Source organism: Schistocerca serialis, chromosome 3 (assembly GCF_023864345.2).
Source record: "Schistocerca serialis cubense isolate TAMUIC-IGC-003099 chromosome 3, iqSchSeri2.2, whole genome shotgun sequence".
In the NCBI taxonomy this organism is placed as follows: Eukaryota; Metazoa; Arthropoda; class Insecta; order Orthoptera; family Acrididae; genus Schistocerca; species Schistocerca serialis.
The window spans coordinates 557,703,233-557,719,378 of NC_064640.1; the positions used below are offsets into that span (position 1 = coordinate 557,703,233).

At 42.0% G+C, this 16,146-nt stretch overlaps 1 protein-coding gene across 1 annotated transcript in view; it reads left to right on the forward strand.

Annotated features, from left to right (window-relative positions):
* Window positions 1–16,146, forward strand: part of LOC126471013 (inversin-like) — a 143,878-nt gene that overhangs the window by 98,415 nt on the left and 29,317 nt on the right. Inside the window, exon 6 of the mRNA XM_050099073.1 lies at window positions 13,466–13,594. Coding sequence (XP_049955030.1) covers window positions 13,466–13,594 — 129 coding nt within the window. The remainder of the gene's footprint in view (window positions 1–13,465; window positions 13,595–16,146) is intronic.

Here is a 16,146-nt window from a genome sequence, read left to right on the forward strand (position 1 = left end):
GGTAGACGTAACATACCTGAGGAAGCTTTTCGGCTCTCTTCTTCATCGAATTGAGGTCATTATCAAGGCTAGAGCCGGTATTAGCTTGATGTCTCCTGAGGATGACTATTTTTTTCCAATGTGATTCCATTTATTGTGACCGTCCGGGTCTGCCGAGCGCTGTCGGCAAGCAGGGTCCATTCACCTTTGTGAGGGCAGTTGAGGATCTACTTGTCTAAGCTCCGGCCACGAAAACTGGCAACGGCCAAGAGGGCGGTGTGCTGACCACATGCCCCTCCATATCCGCAACCAGTGACCCCTGTCATCTGAGGATGACACGGCGGTCGGTCGGTGCCGTTAGGCCTTCCGAGACCTGTTCGGACGGAGTTTCATTTTGGATTCTCTTTATTACAAGTTTCTGCACAAGAAACACTTTCTGCCGCAATGATCAGTTGCTCCAGAATATAATACTATAGGAGGTTAGTGAATGAAAATAGGAAAAGTGAAATTGAGATTTTCGTCTCCAAATTTTCTGTTATCCGTAATGCAAAAGTAGTACAACTTAGACTTTTAAGAAAATATGTAACATTTGACCTTCTGATAATAACAGAACGCAGAAATCAGTCGCAAGTAATCTGACTTTATTGCAGATTGAAAGATATATGTGTTTAAGCACAAGTTTGATGTTACCACATTAGGTGATGTCTGGTACATATTTTTCTCATTTGTAATTTTATTTTATTACACCGTATTGTATATGCTTGTATTTCATTCTTTTCTGTTACCTCTAGCAATGATGATTGCTGTTCTATAGCCGAACTAGATCTGCAATAAATTCAAATTATTCGCGACTGATAGCAGCACTCTTCCATTTGTGTATCCAGCCGTCGCTGTACACGGAAGTCGTATGGATCCCGACATAAATTTGGCTTCCAGTTCAAGTTTTTATCGACAACACACCTAAGAATCTAGGATAATATGTTTAGTTTATTAATTTATTCTCGCACATTGTTTCTAATGGTGTGGATAGTCTTGTAAAGTACAGAATTGCATGTACTGCGTTGTGTGTTTAGGTTTGATTATAATAGCTGCACCTTTAGCGAAGAGAACTATTTCTGTTTCTTGGGTGTATTATGGTAGATACATTTTGTAGGAGAAAGTGTTGTATCTGCAGGTTAGTGTATCTACGAATACGTGTTTTCTGGTCGATGTTTCAATGTAATGGCTGATTTTAGAGTCACATGAAGGAACACGAAAAAGAGTTCGCCATAAGTAGTTTCTTCCATTTTCTACTGTTTTGTTGTTGTAAGACAAGAGATTGTGTTTTGTGTAACGTTTATAAATATTACGAGTACCACCTCTTTAGGGACTGTATAATATATTAAAGCTATCTGGTGGATATTGTTAAGTCTTCAGTTACGGTGCTTTATGGGGAGTGTAATTCTGTCTATTTTTAAAACAAGTTACGTAACTCGACAGCTTTACGCCGTACTTCGTTAGTCGTGCGTTATCTTGGACCTTCAAACAGAATGTCTTCTACCAAGGAACACATCATATTTGCGAATAAAGTGGTTTTCTTTAATATCTTAACAATTTTCCAAGCCCTGAAAATGTAAACTTGTTGCAGTTTCAAAATGTTTCTAAATTGTTACTGGTTTTTGATTACGCTTCTTCTTAATTTTATTTCACTTACTAATTATTGACGTGTAGAACAGTAATAATTTAACACACAGACAATTAAATACTGTATTGACAAGATTTTCTGAATTACAACACATCTAAATTTGAATAGAATAATTGTTCCTAGGTGCATGACCATGTTGTACCTTGGAACATTGGAAAAACATTACTTTTCCGGAGCAGGTTTTGTAATTTAAGAAAAAAGCTGCACCACACATAAAGTAAATGCTATCACTTCGAAATGGAATAAGGCAAAGTATTAAACTTCTATTAATGGGCTGACTAGAGGCGAAAATCTGAAAAGTGTTCCAAGGAACAATATTCTCCCCTAAGTAACAAGAACATCAAGGATTCAGTATCGATCTCTGTGATACAGCTGTAATGATAATGATGGTATTTGGTTTGTGGGGCGCACAACTCCGCGGTTATCAGCGTGCTTACAAATTCTCAATCTTTACACAGTCCAGACTCGCCACTTTCACGAATGATGATGAAATCATACGGACAGCACAAACACCCAGTCCCCGAGGGGAGAAAATCCCCCACCCGGCCGGGAATCGAGCCCGGGAACCCGTGATTCAGAGGCAGCAACGCTAGCCACTAGACCACGAGCTGCGGACACAGCTGTAATGATTTATGAAGAAAGTGTTACATTATGTATTCTCCATGGGTTTCATAATTTGGTACTCTGTATTCTGTTTGTTTGATAGGATGAAATCGACTTACCGGCGAGAATATCTTTTCATCACTGAAAACGCCGGCCGTTCTTTTTTAATGGTGAAGTGACTTCTAGTAAGGAAGATATAACCGCTCGGATTCTGCAGTACGACTTTCTTCAATGGCTAGTTTAAATAACATTATCAAGACCTGGTCGAACGTAATTAAGCCGATAGGGCAATCTAATGCAATCCAATGTCATCATGTGCTATGAATGATTAACCATTGAACAAACACTTATTAAATCTTCTGGCAAAGGTTGTGATAGAAATGACATTAATCGAAACGTTACGTCACTTCGACTAAATCATCCACTGAGATCTCAAGTACTTCATATTAGTTCAAGTCGATGCGAAAAACAACTAGATTGTAACTGTCAGCTGAGAAGTGATTAGTAGCTACTATGAAATTCCATCGAATGTAAATGATTAAAACGATATCTGTTTGTGTCCCTTTTATTTTATTTCAAACTTAAACTGACGGGAAAAAATCGCATCGCCAAGAAGGAGTTATGTGACATAAACGAAAGTTGGTAGGGATTTTTCTACTTCTGGAAGATGGTGTCTATTCAGATTTCTTGCCAGTCGCATAAGAGTGGCGCAATTACTGCCACTATGAGGATGCAAATTAAGTTTCCTTTAAATACAGACTGTAATAGTCGTGATCTTTAGTTACCTATGAAATTAGACGTGGTGAGTTGGTTGTAGACAAGAACGTCTTGAGGTTGACAAACACCACATTATTAACACCTCAATGAGTTTGAACCAGGCCGTGTAATAGGGCAACGAGAAGCTGGATGCTCCTTCTGCGATATTGCAGAAAAGCTTGGCAGGAATGTAGCCACTGTAGATGATAGCTGACAGCGGTGGTCACGAGCACGTATGGTCCCAAGAAGACAGGGCTCCGGACAGCCGACAGCCTCATGGCCTACTGACAAGGTAAATTATCGGGATTCGGCGTATTGCTCTGTCGCATCGTACTGCATCTGCAGCAGCAATTTGAGCAGCAGTTGACACCACAGTGACATAACTAACTGTTACAGATCGGTTACTTGAGGGCCGCGCGGGATTAGCCGAGCGGTCTCAGGCGCTACCATCATGGACTGTGCAGCTGGTCCCGGCGGAGGTTCGAGTCCTCCCTTGGGCATGGGTGTGTGTGTTAGTCCTTAGGATAATTTAAGTAGTGTGTAAGCTTAGGGACTGATGACCTTAGCAGTTAAGTCAAATGGTTCAAATGGCTCTTAGCACTATGCGACTTAACTTCTGAGGTCATCAGTCCCCTAGAACGTAGAACTACTTAAACCAAACTAACCTAAGGACATCACACACATCCACGCCCGAGGCAGGATTCGAACCTGCGACCGTAGCGGTCGCGCGGTTCCAGACTGTAGCACCTAGAAACGCTCGGCTACCCCGGCCGGAGTAGTTAAGTCCCATAAGATTTCACACACATTTGACTTTTTTTTTTGGTTGCATCAGGGGTAGCTCCGAGGCTGACGCCCTCTATCGTACATACCACTGACCCCAAACCAACGCCCTTGGCGACTTCAGCAGTGTCAAGCGAGATCTCATTGGAGGGTAGAGTGGGGGTGTGTTGTGTTTTCTGATGAACGCTGGTACTGCCTTGGTGCCAGTGATGGCCGTCTGTTTGTTAGAAGAAGGCTAGTTGAGGACCTGCAACCAACCTGTCTCCGGCGTAGACACACTGGACATTTGTTGTTGTTGTTGTGGTCTTCAGTCCTGAGACTGGTTTGATGCAGCTCTCCATGCTACTCTATCCTGTGCAAGCTTTTGCATCTCCCAGTACCTACTGCAACCTACATCCTTCTGAATCTGCTTAGTGTATTCATCTCTTGGTCTCCCTCTACGATTTTTACCCTCCACGCTGCCCTCCAATACTAAATTGGTGATCCCTTGATGCCTCACAACATGTCCTACCAACCGATCCCTTCTTCTGGTCAAGTTGCGCCACAAACTTCTCTTCTCCCCAATCCTATTCAATACTTCCTCATTAGTTATGTGATCTACCCATCTAATCATCAGCATTCTTCTGTAGCACCACATTTCGAAAGCTTCTATTCTCTTCTTGTCCAAACTATTTATCGTCCATGTTTCACTTCCATATATGGCTACCCTCCATACGAATACTTTCAGAAATGACTTCCTGACACTTAAATCAATACTGGATGTTAACAAATTTCTCTTCTTCAGAAACGCTTTCCTTGCCATTGCCAGCCTACATTTTATATCCTCTCTACTTCGACCATCATCAGTTATTTTGCTCCCCAAATAGCAAAACTCCTTTACTACTTTAAGTGCCTCATTTCCTAATCTAATTCCCTCAGCATCACCCGATTTAATTAGACTACATTCCATTATCCTTGTTTTGCTTTTGTTGATGTTCATCTTATATCCTCCTTTCAAGACACTGTCCATTCCATTCAACTGCTCTTCCAAGTCCTTTGCTGTCTCTGACAGAATTACAATGTCATCGGCGAACCTCAAAGTTTTTATTTCTTCTCCATGAATTTTAATACCTACTCCGAACACTGGACATACACTTGGGAATTATGGTCTGGGGTGCGATTTCGTCTGACAGCAGGAGCACTCTCGTTGTTGTCCCACGCACCCTGAGTGAAAATTTGTACGTCAGTCTGGTGATTCGACTTGTTATAATGCCATTCATGAACAGCATTGCATGGGTTGTTTTCCAACGCTCGCCCACTTACCGTTGTTGTAAGCCAACATACTCTACAGAATGTCAACATATTGCCTTGGCCTGCTCGATCGGCTCTGAGCACTATGGGACTTAACTTCTGAGGTCATCAGGCCCCTAGAACTTAGAACACATCCATGCTCGAGGCAGGATTCGAACCTACGACCGTAGCGGTCGCGCGGTTCCAGACTGTAGCGCCTAGAACCTCTCGGCCACTCCGGCCGGCTATGGGACATCATCGGACGACAACTCCAGCATCATCCACAATCAGCGTTAACCGCCCCTGTGTCCACCGATGAAGCGCAACAGGCATGGAACTACATCCCATAAACTGATATATGTCACCTGTACGACACAATACATGCACGTTTTCATGCTTGCATTCAACATTCTGGTGATTACAACGGATATTAATGTGCCAGAATTTCACATTTACATAGGTAAATGTATTCCCGAAGTCTCGTAACTCTACATTAGTTATTTTTGGTGATGCGATTTTTTTTCCTTCAGTTTATTTTTGTGTCGTAGAGAAATCAACTACTTAGAGTCATTCGTTTCACTTACTTTATGTAACTTTTAACTGCATTTGGTTTTTCATTGAAGTCGCTTATCCAGTGGAAACAATTACAGTTACAAAGTCGGAAATTCTAAGCTTGGTCTCGTTTTCCAGAAGCATTTTTGGTGGCGGATTCCAAAATACTCGTAAAATGTAGTGTGAATCCTCACTTCGCTGCATTTCTCAATGCATGAGTTGTGTAATGTGGCTTCATACTGGGGCAGCGCGAGCCAGATGTTCTTAGTGCCAGATAATTGCAGCAAGGAGGTGACGCCAAAGAATTCAGTCCAAGTAGTATTTTCGGAAACCTAGCGCAGCAAATACTTTGGGGTTCGTCTACACCAGCATGTACTCTCTACAAGTCACCTAATGGTATGTAGCAGATGGTGCTTATCATATCACCACCGCCTCCCCCGCCTATCTCCATTCACCAATGGTGCGCAGGCAGATAAAATCCATAAACCTCCGTATTAGCTCTAATTCCCCTAATTTAGCTGTAGTGATCATTTCGCGAGAAGTATCTATTAGTAAATATTATGTTACTGGCCTTCTTGGAACGTGCTGTCTCTTAATTTTAACAGCAAACTTCTCTGCAAGGGCCGGCCGGAGTGGCCGTGCGGTTCTAGGCGCTACAGTCTGGAACCGAGCGATCGCTATGGTCGCGGGTTCGGATCCTGCCTCGGGCATGGATGTGTGTGATGTCCTTAGGTTAGTTAGGTTTAATTAGTTCTAAGTTCTAGGCGACTGATGACCTCAGAAGATAAGTCGCATAGTGCTCAGAGCCATTTGAACCAATCTCTGCAAAGAATTAGTAAATTGCTGACCCTAGCTGCTACATATCGTTGGCAGCGTAGTGTAAAGCGGGTATACGGTGGTTAATCGCTTGGTGGCAGGAAAGTTAGTGGGCTGCACTGAGTGGAGTCACTTAATATACATTCACAATATATCTTGTAGGATAGATGTCAATATGTCAGACGGAATGGGACTGATAATTTCAGCTCAAGAACAGTAATGTGCCGTAATGTATTGCGTGCGTGATGTTCAATTATCTGAAGTTCCAGAACTCCTACGTGCCATACTTCTGTAGTAGAGAGAGCCGATTTAAGCTCCTGAACCCTTTTAGATGGCGAGAGATCTGAGGCCGGGGTGATGCATTTGTGCGTCCCCCCCCCCTCCCCCCGTCCCCCTGTGAAAACACTTCCAGCCGTCGATAGTAGAGGCACTGAAGTCGAGACTGTTGAATACATATTGGCAGAATGTTACTCTAGGGCCAGGCTCTTCAGAGTTGTAGGGAACTGATAGCGGCAGCTGTTGAGCTTCGTGTCAAGTTACACTCAATCCCATACCAGCAAGTATATTGATCAAATTTTTTGATCCAAACTACCTGTGAACGAGGAGAGCCGCAGCTTATGGGACAGGTGATATGAACGATCGAGGGCGAATTGCAGCAATGGCAGCATGAGATACAGATAGCAGCTTATTTTCAGTTTTCCGTTTTGCCCTTTTTGTCCATGAACTGCACTCCGTGAATACATGGAGCATACGAGGTACCATTTCCTCAGCCTCACTACATAATTTGTCAAAGTATAAAAACTGAATTTCCAAGCGACGTTGGCACAGTTTCTTCGAAGATTATCGTAGCAGCTGTCTTCACAATTCTCTGCAGTTCTCCTTTTTCGTCTTTTGCAATTTGAACAATACCACACATCATTCAAAATTTTTCACCTAAACTACGGAAGCACAGAACAGTTTTTCTGGTGCGAATTGTACTGAAAACAATGAGGTCCCAATATTTTTCTCTCATTCTATCGTTGATTGCCTTTATATGAGCTATTGTTCTCCAAACCTGCTCAAACAACTTGTCAGTAAAGTAAGCTGAACTAGCGGTTGTTATTTCCCTCTATGTAACTGACAATCTCCTCCACTGATGGAGAAATTTCTTCATTTTCAGGGCGTCCGCTTTTTCTCGATGTAGCTACCGAGCTTATAAAGAACATTTTGTAGCAGTCGTAGAGATACTTTACATCTGCAGTGTGTAGATTCGTAACAGAGCCGTGCGTCTGCGGATGGTGTTGCTCCACTCATTCTCACCCTTCTATGCACGAACTGTAATCATACTGTCGTAACTGAAGGATCGAGCATTGAAACCCTTTCGCCACAATTGTTCGGGTTTTTCCCACTGTCAGTTACGAAATTCGTCGTCAGCAGGTTCTGCACAAAGCAGACAATTAGTTTTAAAATCAAATTTCATCTCACCTGAACGCAGACCTTGGACACTGTTGACGCTGAAGCCTGTTCCTCAGCAAGAACTTCTCTCAGCGTCAGCTCTGGTGTATTCTTTTGTGCAAGATGCATGAACATCGCCGGATTTTTTCCTGAAATCTTCAACTTTCGCATCTTGACTCAGATAACTTGCACTTACCAATCCACGTATCCCTTTCAGACCAAGGTTACAAAGGTCACTGCCAACATCACACTCACAAATTGAATACTTCTTAGTCATTGCATGTACAAACACGAGCCTAGTGAAGTTATTTTGTCTACCCAGGTAAAATAACTGTTCAGAAAATGCTCTGGAGATAGAGATGGAGGGGGGTCGAACAAAGGAAGAAAGCATTAGACCACATTCCGGTGACCAGCCTTCCCTCACGTTTCTACCCTCCATCCCACCTCTCTGCATGCTGTCACATCCACGGAACATCATTTATCCCTTAACACGACTCTACTGCTCTTACATGCGGTACAGACGTTTGTAATTTGGCCTTAATCGATTTCATTTAACAATAAACATTAATTTTATGCGATTGAAACATTGTTTTTATTAATCTGTGTTTTTTCAATCCCTTGCATCAGGCAAAAAAGTAGTTCTAGAAAAAATGAATAGGACCTTTTTTTAAGAAAATTTGCAGATTACTTTTGTTCTCGGAGACGTTTTAGCTAGAGACTACGGTTTTCGAGTTGTTGCAGAGAAAGTGTTCTTCAAACGCACCACACCAACTGCCGCTCATCCTCACCTGTCAGGACCTTTAGTACATTGTTCACGCCGCTCCGTCCTACCACTGAACAAAACTTGCGGCTAAACGAATTATTTCCCCTATTCTTTGCTCTTCCTTAACTCGAACGATATCGTAGCCACCGTAATGCATTGTTAATATCGGCCTATGATAAGAGTAATGTTTATGATACTCTTACAAACACAATCTTCCGAAATTCTGCTGCGCGAATAATCCATTGTCGAGATTCTTGACCGTAATTTTAAAGACCCAGCTTCTCGTACGTTTCCATTCAGGGCACTATTATTTTCTTTCAGTTTGTGTATCACCTGTTCCGAAACTTTCCTCTGTTCATTTGTTCGAATTTTTAGATACTATATTCTGCTGTACTACACATTCGACAGCCATTCATAACCTCGATCAGTAGCAAACTCCGACGTAAACACTTCGTAAACGACTTTGTATTGATTTTTCAAGGCAGCGCTATTAATGTCGATGTGGCTGGCAGTTTGTTAGGAAACAAGCAAATTACAAACATGTTCTTTTACCTCTCATGTATTGGTCATTCAAGTCCTCGTACTATCTGAAATATTTATTTCAGACCATTGGTTCCCTATCTCAAAATACTGAATTAGACATGTGTATCACATTCAGCGTCAAATACTGAAAGAGGACGACAAGCGGTCGTAGCACAGGTGTCAGGTCTGAGAGCATCATCTGCGTAAGCAGCTGGGAAATTCCGTTGCCTCTTAACTACGTATGCGATAAGCTCCTCCAATCAGATAATGTGGCTAGATATTTGAAAGCGAGCGATCGGGACGCAAGACGGTGGGCACGAATTCTCGAAGAAGATTGTGTGTCAGGCAAATTACTTAACAGCATTTCACTGAGAGAACCCTGGGATAGTGTAGCCTTCATGCAGAGGACATTTACGACGTCATTTCATAAGGTAATTGGGCGGACGCTTTGGGACCAAGAAGGAGCCGTTTAAGAAAATTCATACGTGTGAAGAAGAGCTACAGGACTGCAGCAATATAGGCAGTAAAAAAATGTTTTCAAATACTCGAAGAGGAAAGCGTTCTTCTTCATCTTAAAAGCTACATTTAACATTTGGATAATATGTTGCAATGTCCTTACAACAACATTACATTACAGCAGTCTCGAAATGATAGTGTTAGGCCAATAGCTATCACATAACAGTCACGGAATAAAGAAAAATTAAAACTTAATCCCAGACAGAATTTTGTAAGCACATTTTTGGAATTCGTCAGCTATCCACTCTATCCACGAAAGGCAAAAATTAGGGTTCGAAAGATATGTATGGCACAACTTGACTAAAAGAAGAGATCGTTTGATAAGACACATCCTGAGGCATGGTGGAGCAATCGGTTTTGGTAATGGAATAAAATCTGTATGTGTGTTTGTGTGGAGGGATGGATTGTAGCAGGCTTAGCTACATTAAGCAAGTTTAAGTCGATGTGGGCTGTAATAGGCAGAAATGAAGATTCTTGTATGAGAGAGATAACCGTGCTTCAAACCAGTCCTTGAATTGAAGACAACAACAACCTACAAAGTAAATGTTACAGTACTCAAACATTTGAGAAGATCTATAAAATGTACGAGCGTTTCCCAGAAAGTAAGGCACCGTAATTTTTTTCTTCAACAATTCTTTATCGAATATAATGAGAACTACACACACGAACGAATGGAGTTTTATCTACACACCACATTTTTCCGTTCAATCGCCATCCCTTTCTATGGCCATCATCCAGCGCGAAACAAAGGCTTGTATGCCCTCTCGGTGCCAATCCTTGTCCTGGTGACGGAGCCAGTGCTTCACTGTGTGAATCACCTCATCGTCCTCAAAATATCGTAATGCGTCTGTCCTCGCGAATGACATCAGCTCGGTGCAACATGTCAGGTGTGACACTCATGGATATTCTCCCCGACCGCTGCAAATCGTGAACATGTCAGGTGTGACACCCATGGATATTCTCCCCGACCGCTGCAAATCGTGGAGCTCCGCCGAACCACTTTCTGATGACCTCACCCTCCGTGCCCAGCGACTAACTGTACTTCTGTCGACAGCAGATGCTCCATGGACTTCGCACAAGCGTTTGTGAATATTACCCACAGTTTCTTTCTCTGCAGTGAGAAATTCAATGACAGCACGTTGCTTGTAACGTACATCACCCACAGACACCATTTTGAAACTATCCTGCAGCTACGCTATCTGTCGGAAGTGACGGAAACTTGGTGCGCTCACTCAGGACTTCCAATAATACACACGTAACGTTTCGCATTATTAGCATTGTTTCCGCCTGAGAAAAAAATGCGGTGCATTACTTTCTGGGCAACGCTCGTAATTTATAGTTCAAGTTGTAACAGCACGAGTATATATAAGAACTCTGAACGTTCAGTTTTAAATGTTATGTCCCCCCCCCCCCCAAACTCTATTGTTATTTATAACGATGTATCCAGACTTGCACAAAATTGAATGAACTGTACTTTCTTCTAAGTTAAATGGCATGCGATTTATCGAGAATCCACGAATTTTTAATTTACCGTTTTCTTTTCTTTTGGTACTCCTTTTCTGGATTGGATCTTGTTGCTTCCCTCATCAGTAAAGAGTGCTAATTCTGTTTCCTCAGTGTGAGATGGAAGGTCGGTTATAGATATAACAAGGGCGGTCCCTACGTTCAACCTTGTGGAACATCGATAGTAATTTATTCCCATTTAAAAGAGAAACCGTCAAGGAAAGTTCGTGAGCTATTTAAGATACTTCACTGCTTCTATCAGTTAAGTGTGAAGCGAACCACTCATTCACTGAACACAAAAACCGTAAACTAAGTTATGTCAGAGGAATATTGTGATTCGCACAACAGACTGCCAGAGACCGATCACAAAAATTTCCATGAGATGAATTTTTGTTGTTTCTAAGAAATACACTGCCGGTAAAGTGATACATAGTATGCTCAGTGGAGAGAGCATTGTGGAATTCAAGTTGTGACTGACTCCAAACCTCATAACTGCGAATATGTTCAACGATTCTTAGCCGGCCGCGGTGGTCTAGCGGTTCTAGGCGCGCAGTCTGGAACCGCGCGACTGCTACGGTCGCAGGTTCGAATCCTGCCTCGGGCATGGATGTGTGTGATGCCCTTAGGTTAGTTAGGTTTAAGTAGTTCTAAGTTCTAGGGGACTGATGACCACAGATGTTAAGTCCCATAGTGCTCAGAGCCATTTGAACCATTTTTCAACGATTCTTAACTACATTACCTTTCCCAAAACCACTGTAATCATTGCCTGAATAGTCTCACAGATCTGTGGTTGAAAGGCACTAATGGCTATAATTTTTGTTTTCAGCTTTCTGTTTGGATACCCACATAATCGGGAACTATCGGAAAGGATAAGCACAATGCCCAAAGTCTCTCCGAAACTGAGCATTCGCCAAAGAAGGCCTGGATTTGGGCAGCGACGTGTCATACGTGGCTTCATCATACTGCAAACATCCAGACAACGGTTTTTCCGTCGTCCGTTTGATTTGCAAATATGTTCAGTATCTTCATATAAGCAGAAATTGTAATGCTACACAGAACGCTACGTGATCTCGTCCTGCTGAAATACACCATTCCAACATACAATGTTCTAAAAATAAATGGGTTCTTCATGCATTCGCTGTGATTTTCGTTGTCTCAGATACTTTAATTCTGTAACTAACATACCCCGCGAAGTTAGATAAAGCGTAATCCGTAACCCAAGAGTAGTCAAGACTGTTCATATTTTTTTGAAAAGTGTCCTGAGTAACCGGCAGACTCCCACCACTCTGATTGACAGGCTAAACCACGGGTGAATCACAGCATGATATCATGTGTTTCACGCATCCAATAACAGATACATAGTATTTGTTTCTATGAGAGTCTATGCAGCCATTTCTTGGTGGATACCCATAGCTATTTATTCTGGATGGCATCCTCTCCATATTAAGGTGCTCTTTCACATGTTCGTTCAGTAACGCTTCCTTGCTTCGAATTTTGGACTGCACAACTCTCTTCAAACGTTTCCAGGAATAACTTTGCTGCTTCTGTCTACCAGAATACTGCGATAAATTATCCAATTTTTATTTTCGCTGAGCCACATGAACACTATAGTATCTGATAGAGAACCTCAATCAAATGACGTATCAAAATAGATTAGAAGAGGAGAGTCAGATAACAAATGGACAAGTCAGTAAAACTCCACTCTGCGGCACAATAAATTCACTACTCATTGTAGACACAGTAAAAATTTCGTTGCAACACCTACTTTAAACGGAGAGGCTCCAAGGTCGGTACTGATTACGGCTTCCTGTATAATGTCTTCAGCCCGCTGACCATAAATTAGTTTAATTTTGGGCGTAGTACGAATGTGTTCAAATGATCAGTGCCGCCACGACTCTTATGCTTCACGTTACAATAAATAATAAAAATGTTACGTTCACAAGGGATTCCCTTTTTGTGGTCAATCCTTGCCGTCACATTTTTCTTGTGGGTACACATTTGTGTTCGTGAAAATTAAATAATTTGTTGGGCACTAGCTTCGTTTTCCAAGTATGCTTTTATTGTGCCACAATTCGCCGTCGCACAGCATTTAAGAAACAGAAGGGGAACTGAACTTCACAGCCCTCCCGAATGAGTTTAATATCTCTTCACCTAGCTCTGTGTATACGTAACCAGTCTGTATGATTCTTTAGTGATAAATGACCGAGTCGTTCGTTATTATTATATTCTAAGTAGTCGAAGATTTTTGTCTTTTATAACACTCGCTCTACAAATATTTTCCATTTTAGGCACTGTTTTGGGCCATAAACAACGGGAATACTGATGTTGTGAAAGTTCTACTTAAAGCTGGTGCACTGAAAAGCATCAGCGATAAGGAATTCTTGCCCGCCGATCTTAGTGCCATTGCTACAGAGAAGGTAAGTGAGTTGTGTTCTGTGTTTAAAGCACTTCAAATAAGATTTATTTCTGTTTGTTATTTCTACTGTGGGAACAGCAAACGCTCTATCATATTTGCCGCATGTCTAGTCATGTGAGTAACATTTCTCCTTTGTTGTTTTATTTTCCTTATATAGGTGTTTACAGCAAAGCGATGTGATGTGAAACTCAGGAAGCAAAAAAATAGATAAATAAATAAAATGAAATAAAATAAAAATAAAAAATAGGTCTTTATCCCAAAACTCTCGAGTCGTAAGTTTTGAGCTGAAACGGTTCCCAACAACACCCTTCAAGCATCGAATAGATGACTCCACAAAACTGATAACAATGGAAACACACATCGAAGCAACCTAACACACACAAGTTCAGGACAGCTGGAACTCATTCGTAATTATTGTTAAATTGGTGACAAGGCCTATAGCTACATAACTCTTTAGTAAATCCATTTTGCACACAAGCAGATAATATATTTTCTGCAAGTGTCGTGGGGTGCTTCAATTGAAAGTTTAAGTGAATATTTAAACGTGGTCCTGTACATCTAACATAAAAGAGTTATTACCCAGCAAAACAATGATATAAGAATTCATCTGACTTCTAAATAAGACAAAGATCACAATTAACTCAGTTTGTTATATAAGTGGAAAAGAAATGGTTTAACAATCATTGAAATAAATAAACTAAAGCCTTGATAAACCTGGATAAGGAATCCAGAATGTCATTCAAATATGTGGGTACTGGATAAATCATTTACATTTGCGCAAGTCTTACCCTGATTGCCTAGGGTTAGTGCATAGAGATAGGAAATATTACATACGGATGTGCGTATACACCTATGGTCGGAGTTGAAAACTTGTTGACCCTCAAATGCAAACAAGTCTTCAGAATGAAGACTGAAATTACTTAACACCTTTAAAAATGATTCGACTTTCCCTACAGTTGGCCTCGCTGTTGCGGCTGGATCTAAGCATATTCATAACCTTCAGGTGACGGTTGAAGTGTACACTACATCAGTTAATGGCAGTTTATCAGCAACTTGCGTCTAAGTTCAGCTTACCCCGGTGAGAACCTCTCGTCTAAGATGAGCCTGAAGAAGTCGTCTAGAAGTAAAGTCTGCCCATTAAGATGCTGACTTAAGAAGAAACTTTCCACTGTGCACTTCCGACAAGGAAGAGTCTGCTTTGTGCGTTTTTCTGGCGTTGCATAATTTTGATTGGCTGAATGACAAATATTGTGAGTGCCGACTAGTAAGATGTTTTCTTACAAGATGCTGGTCTCCCTCCTTTACTCGCATTTCAGTTGGTTAACTAGTTACAAAATTCGTTACATTTGGCTCTACTAATCTGTCTCCTACGCTCTCCCTCTCTCTGTCTACCTTCGTACACTACTGGCCATTAAAATTGCTACACCAAGAACAAATGCAGATGATAAACGGGTATTTATTGGACAAATATATTATACTAGAACTGACATGTGATTACATTTTCACGCAATTTGGGTGCATAGATCCTGAGAAATCAGTACCCACAACAACCACCTCTGGCCATAATAACGGCCTTGATACGCCTGGGTATTGAGTCAAACAGAGCTTGGATGGCGTGTACAGGTACAGCTGCCCATGCAGCTTCAACACGATACCACAGTTCATCAAGAGTAGTGACTGGCGTATTGTGACGAGCCAGTTGCTCGGCCACCATTGACCAGACGTTTTCAATTGGTGAGAGATCTGGAGAATGTGCTGGCCAGGACAGCAGTTGAACGTTTTCTATATCCAGAAAGGCCCGAACAGGAACTGCAACATGCGGTCGTGCATTATTTGCTCAAATGTAGGGTTTCGCAGGGATCGAATGAAGGGTAGAGCCACGGGTCGTAACATATCTAAAATGTAACGTCCACTGTTCAAAGTGCCGTCAGTGCGAACAAGAGGTGACCGAGACGTGTAACCAATGGCACCCCATACCATCACGCCGGATGATACGCCAGTATGGCGATGACGAATACACGCTTCCAATGTGCGTTCACTGCGATGTCGCCAAACACGGATGCAACCATCCTGATTCTGTAAACAGAACCTGGATTCATCCGAAAAAATGACGTTTTGCCATTCGTGCACCCAGGTTCGTCGTTGAGTACACCATCGCAGGCGCTCCTGTCTGTGATGCAGCGTATGGTGTATGGTGTGGCAGGTGGCAGTTGGCGCTAAATAACGAAAAGTGTGAGGTGATCCACATGAGTTCCAAAAGAAATCCGTTGGAATTCGATTACTCGATAAATAGTACAATTCTCAAGACTGTCAATTCAACTAAGTACCTGGGAATTAAAATTACGAACAACTTCAGTTGGAAAGACCACATAGATAATATTGTGGGGAACACGAGCCGAAGGTTGCGTTTCATTGGCAGGACACGTAAAAGATGCAACAAGTCCACTAAAGAGACAGCTTACACTACACTCGTTCCTCCTCTGTTAGAATATTGCTACGCGGTGTGGGATCCTCACCAGGTGGGATTGACGGAGGACATCGAAAGGGTGCAGA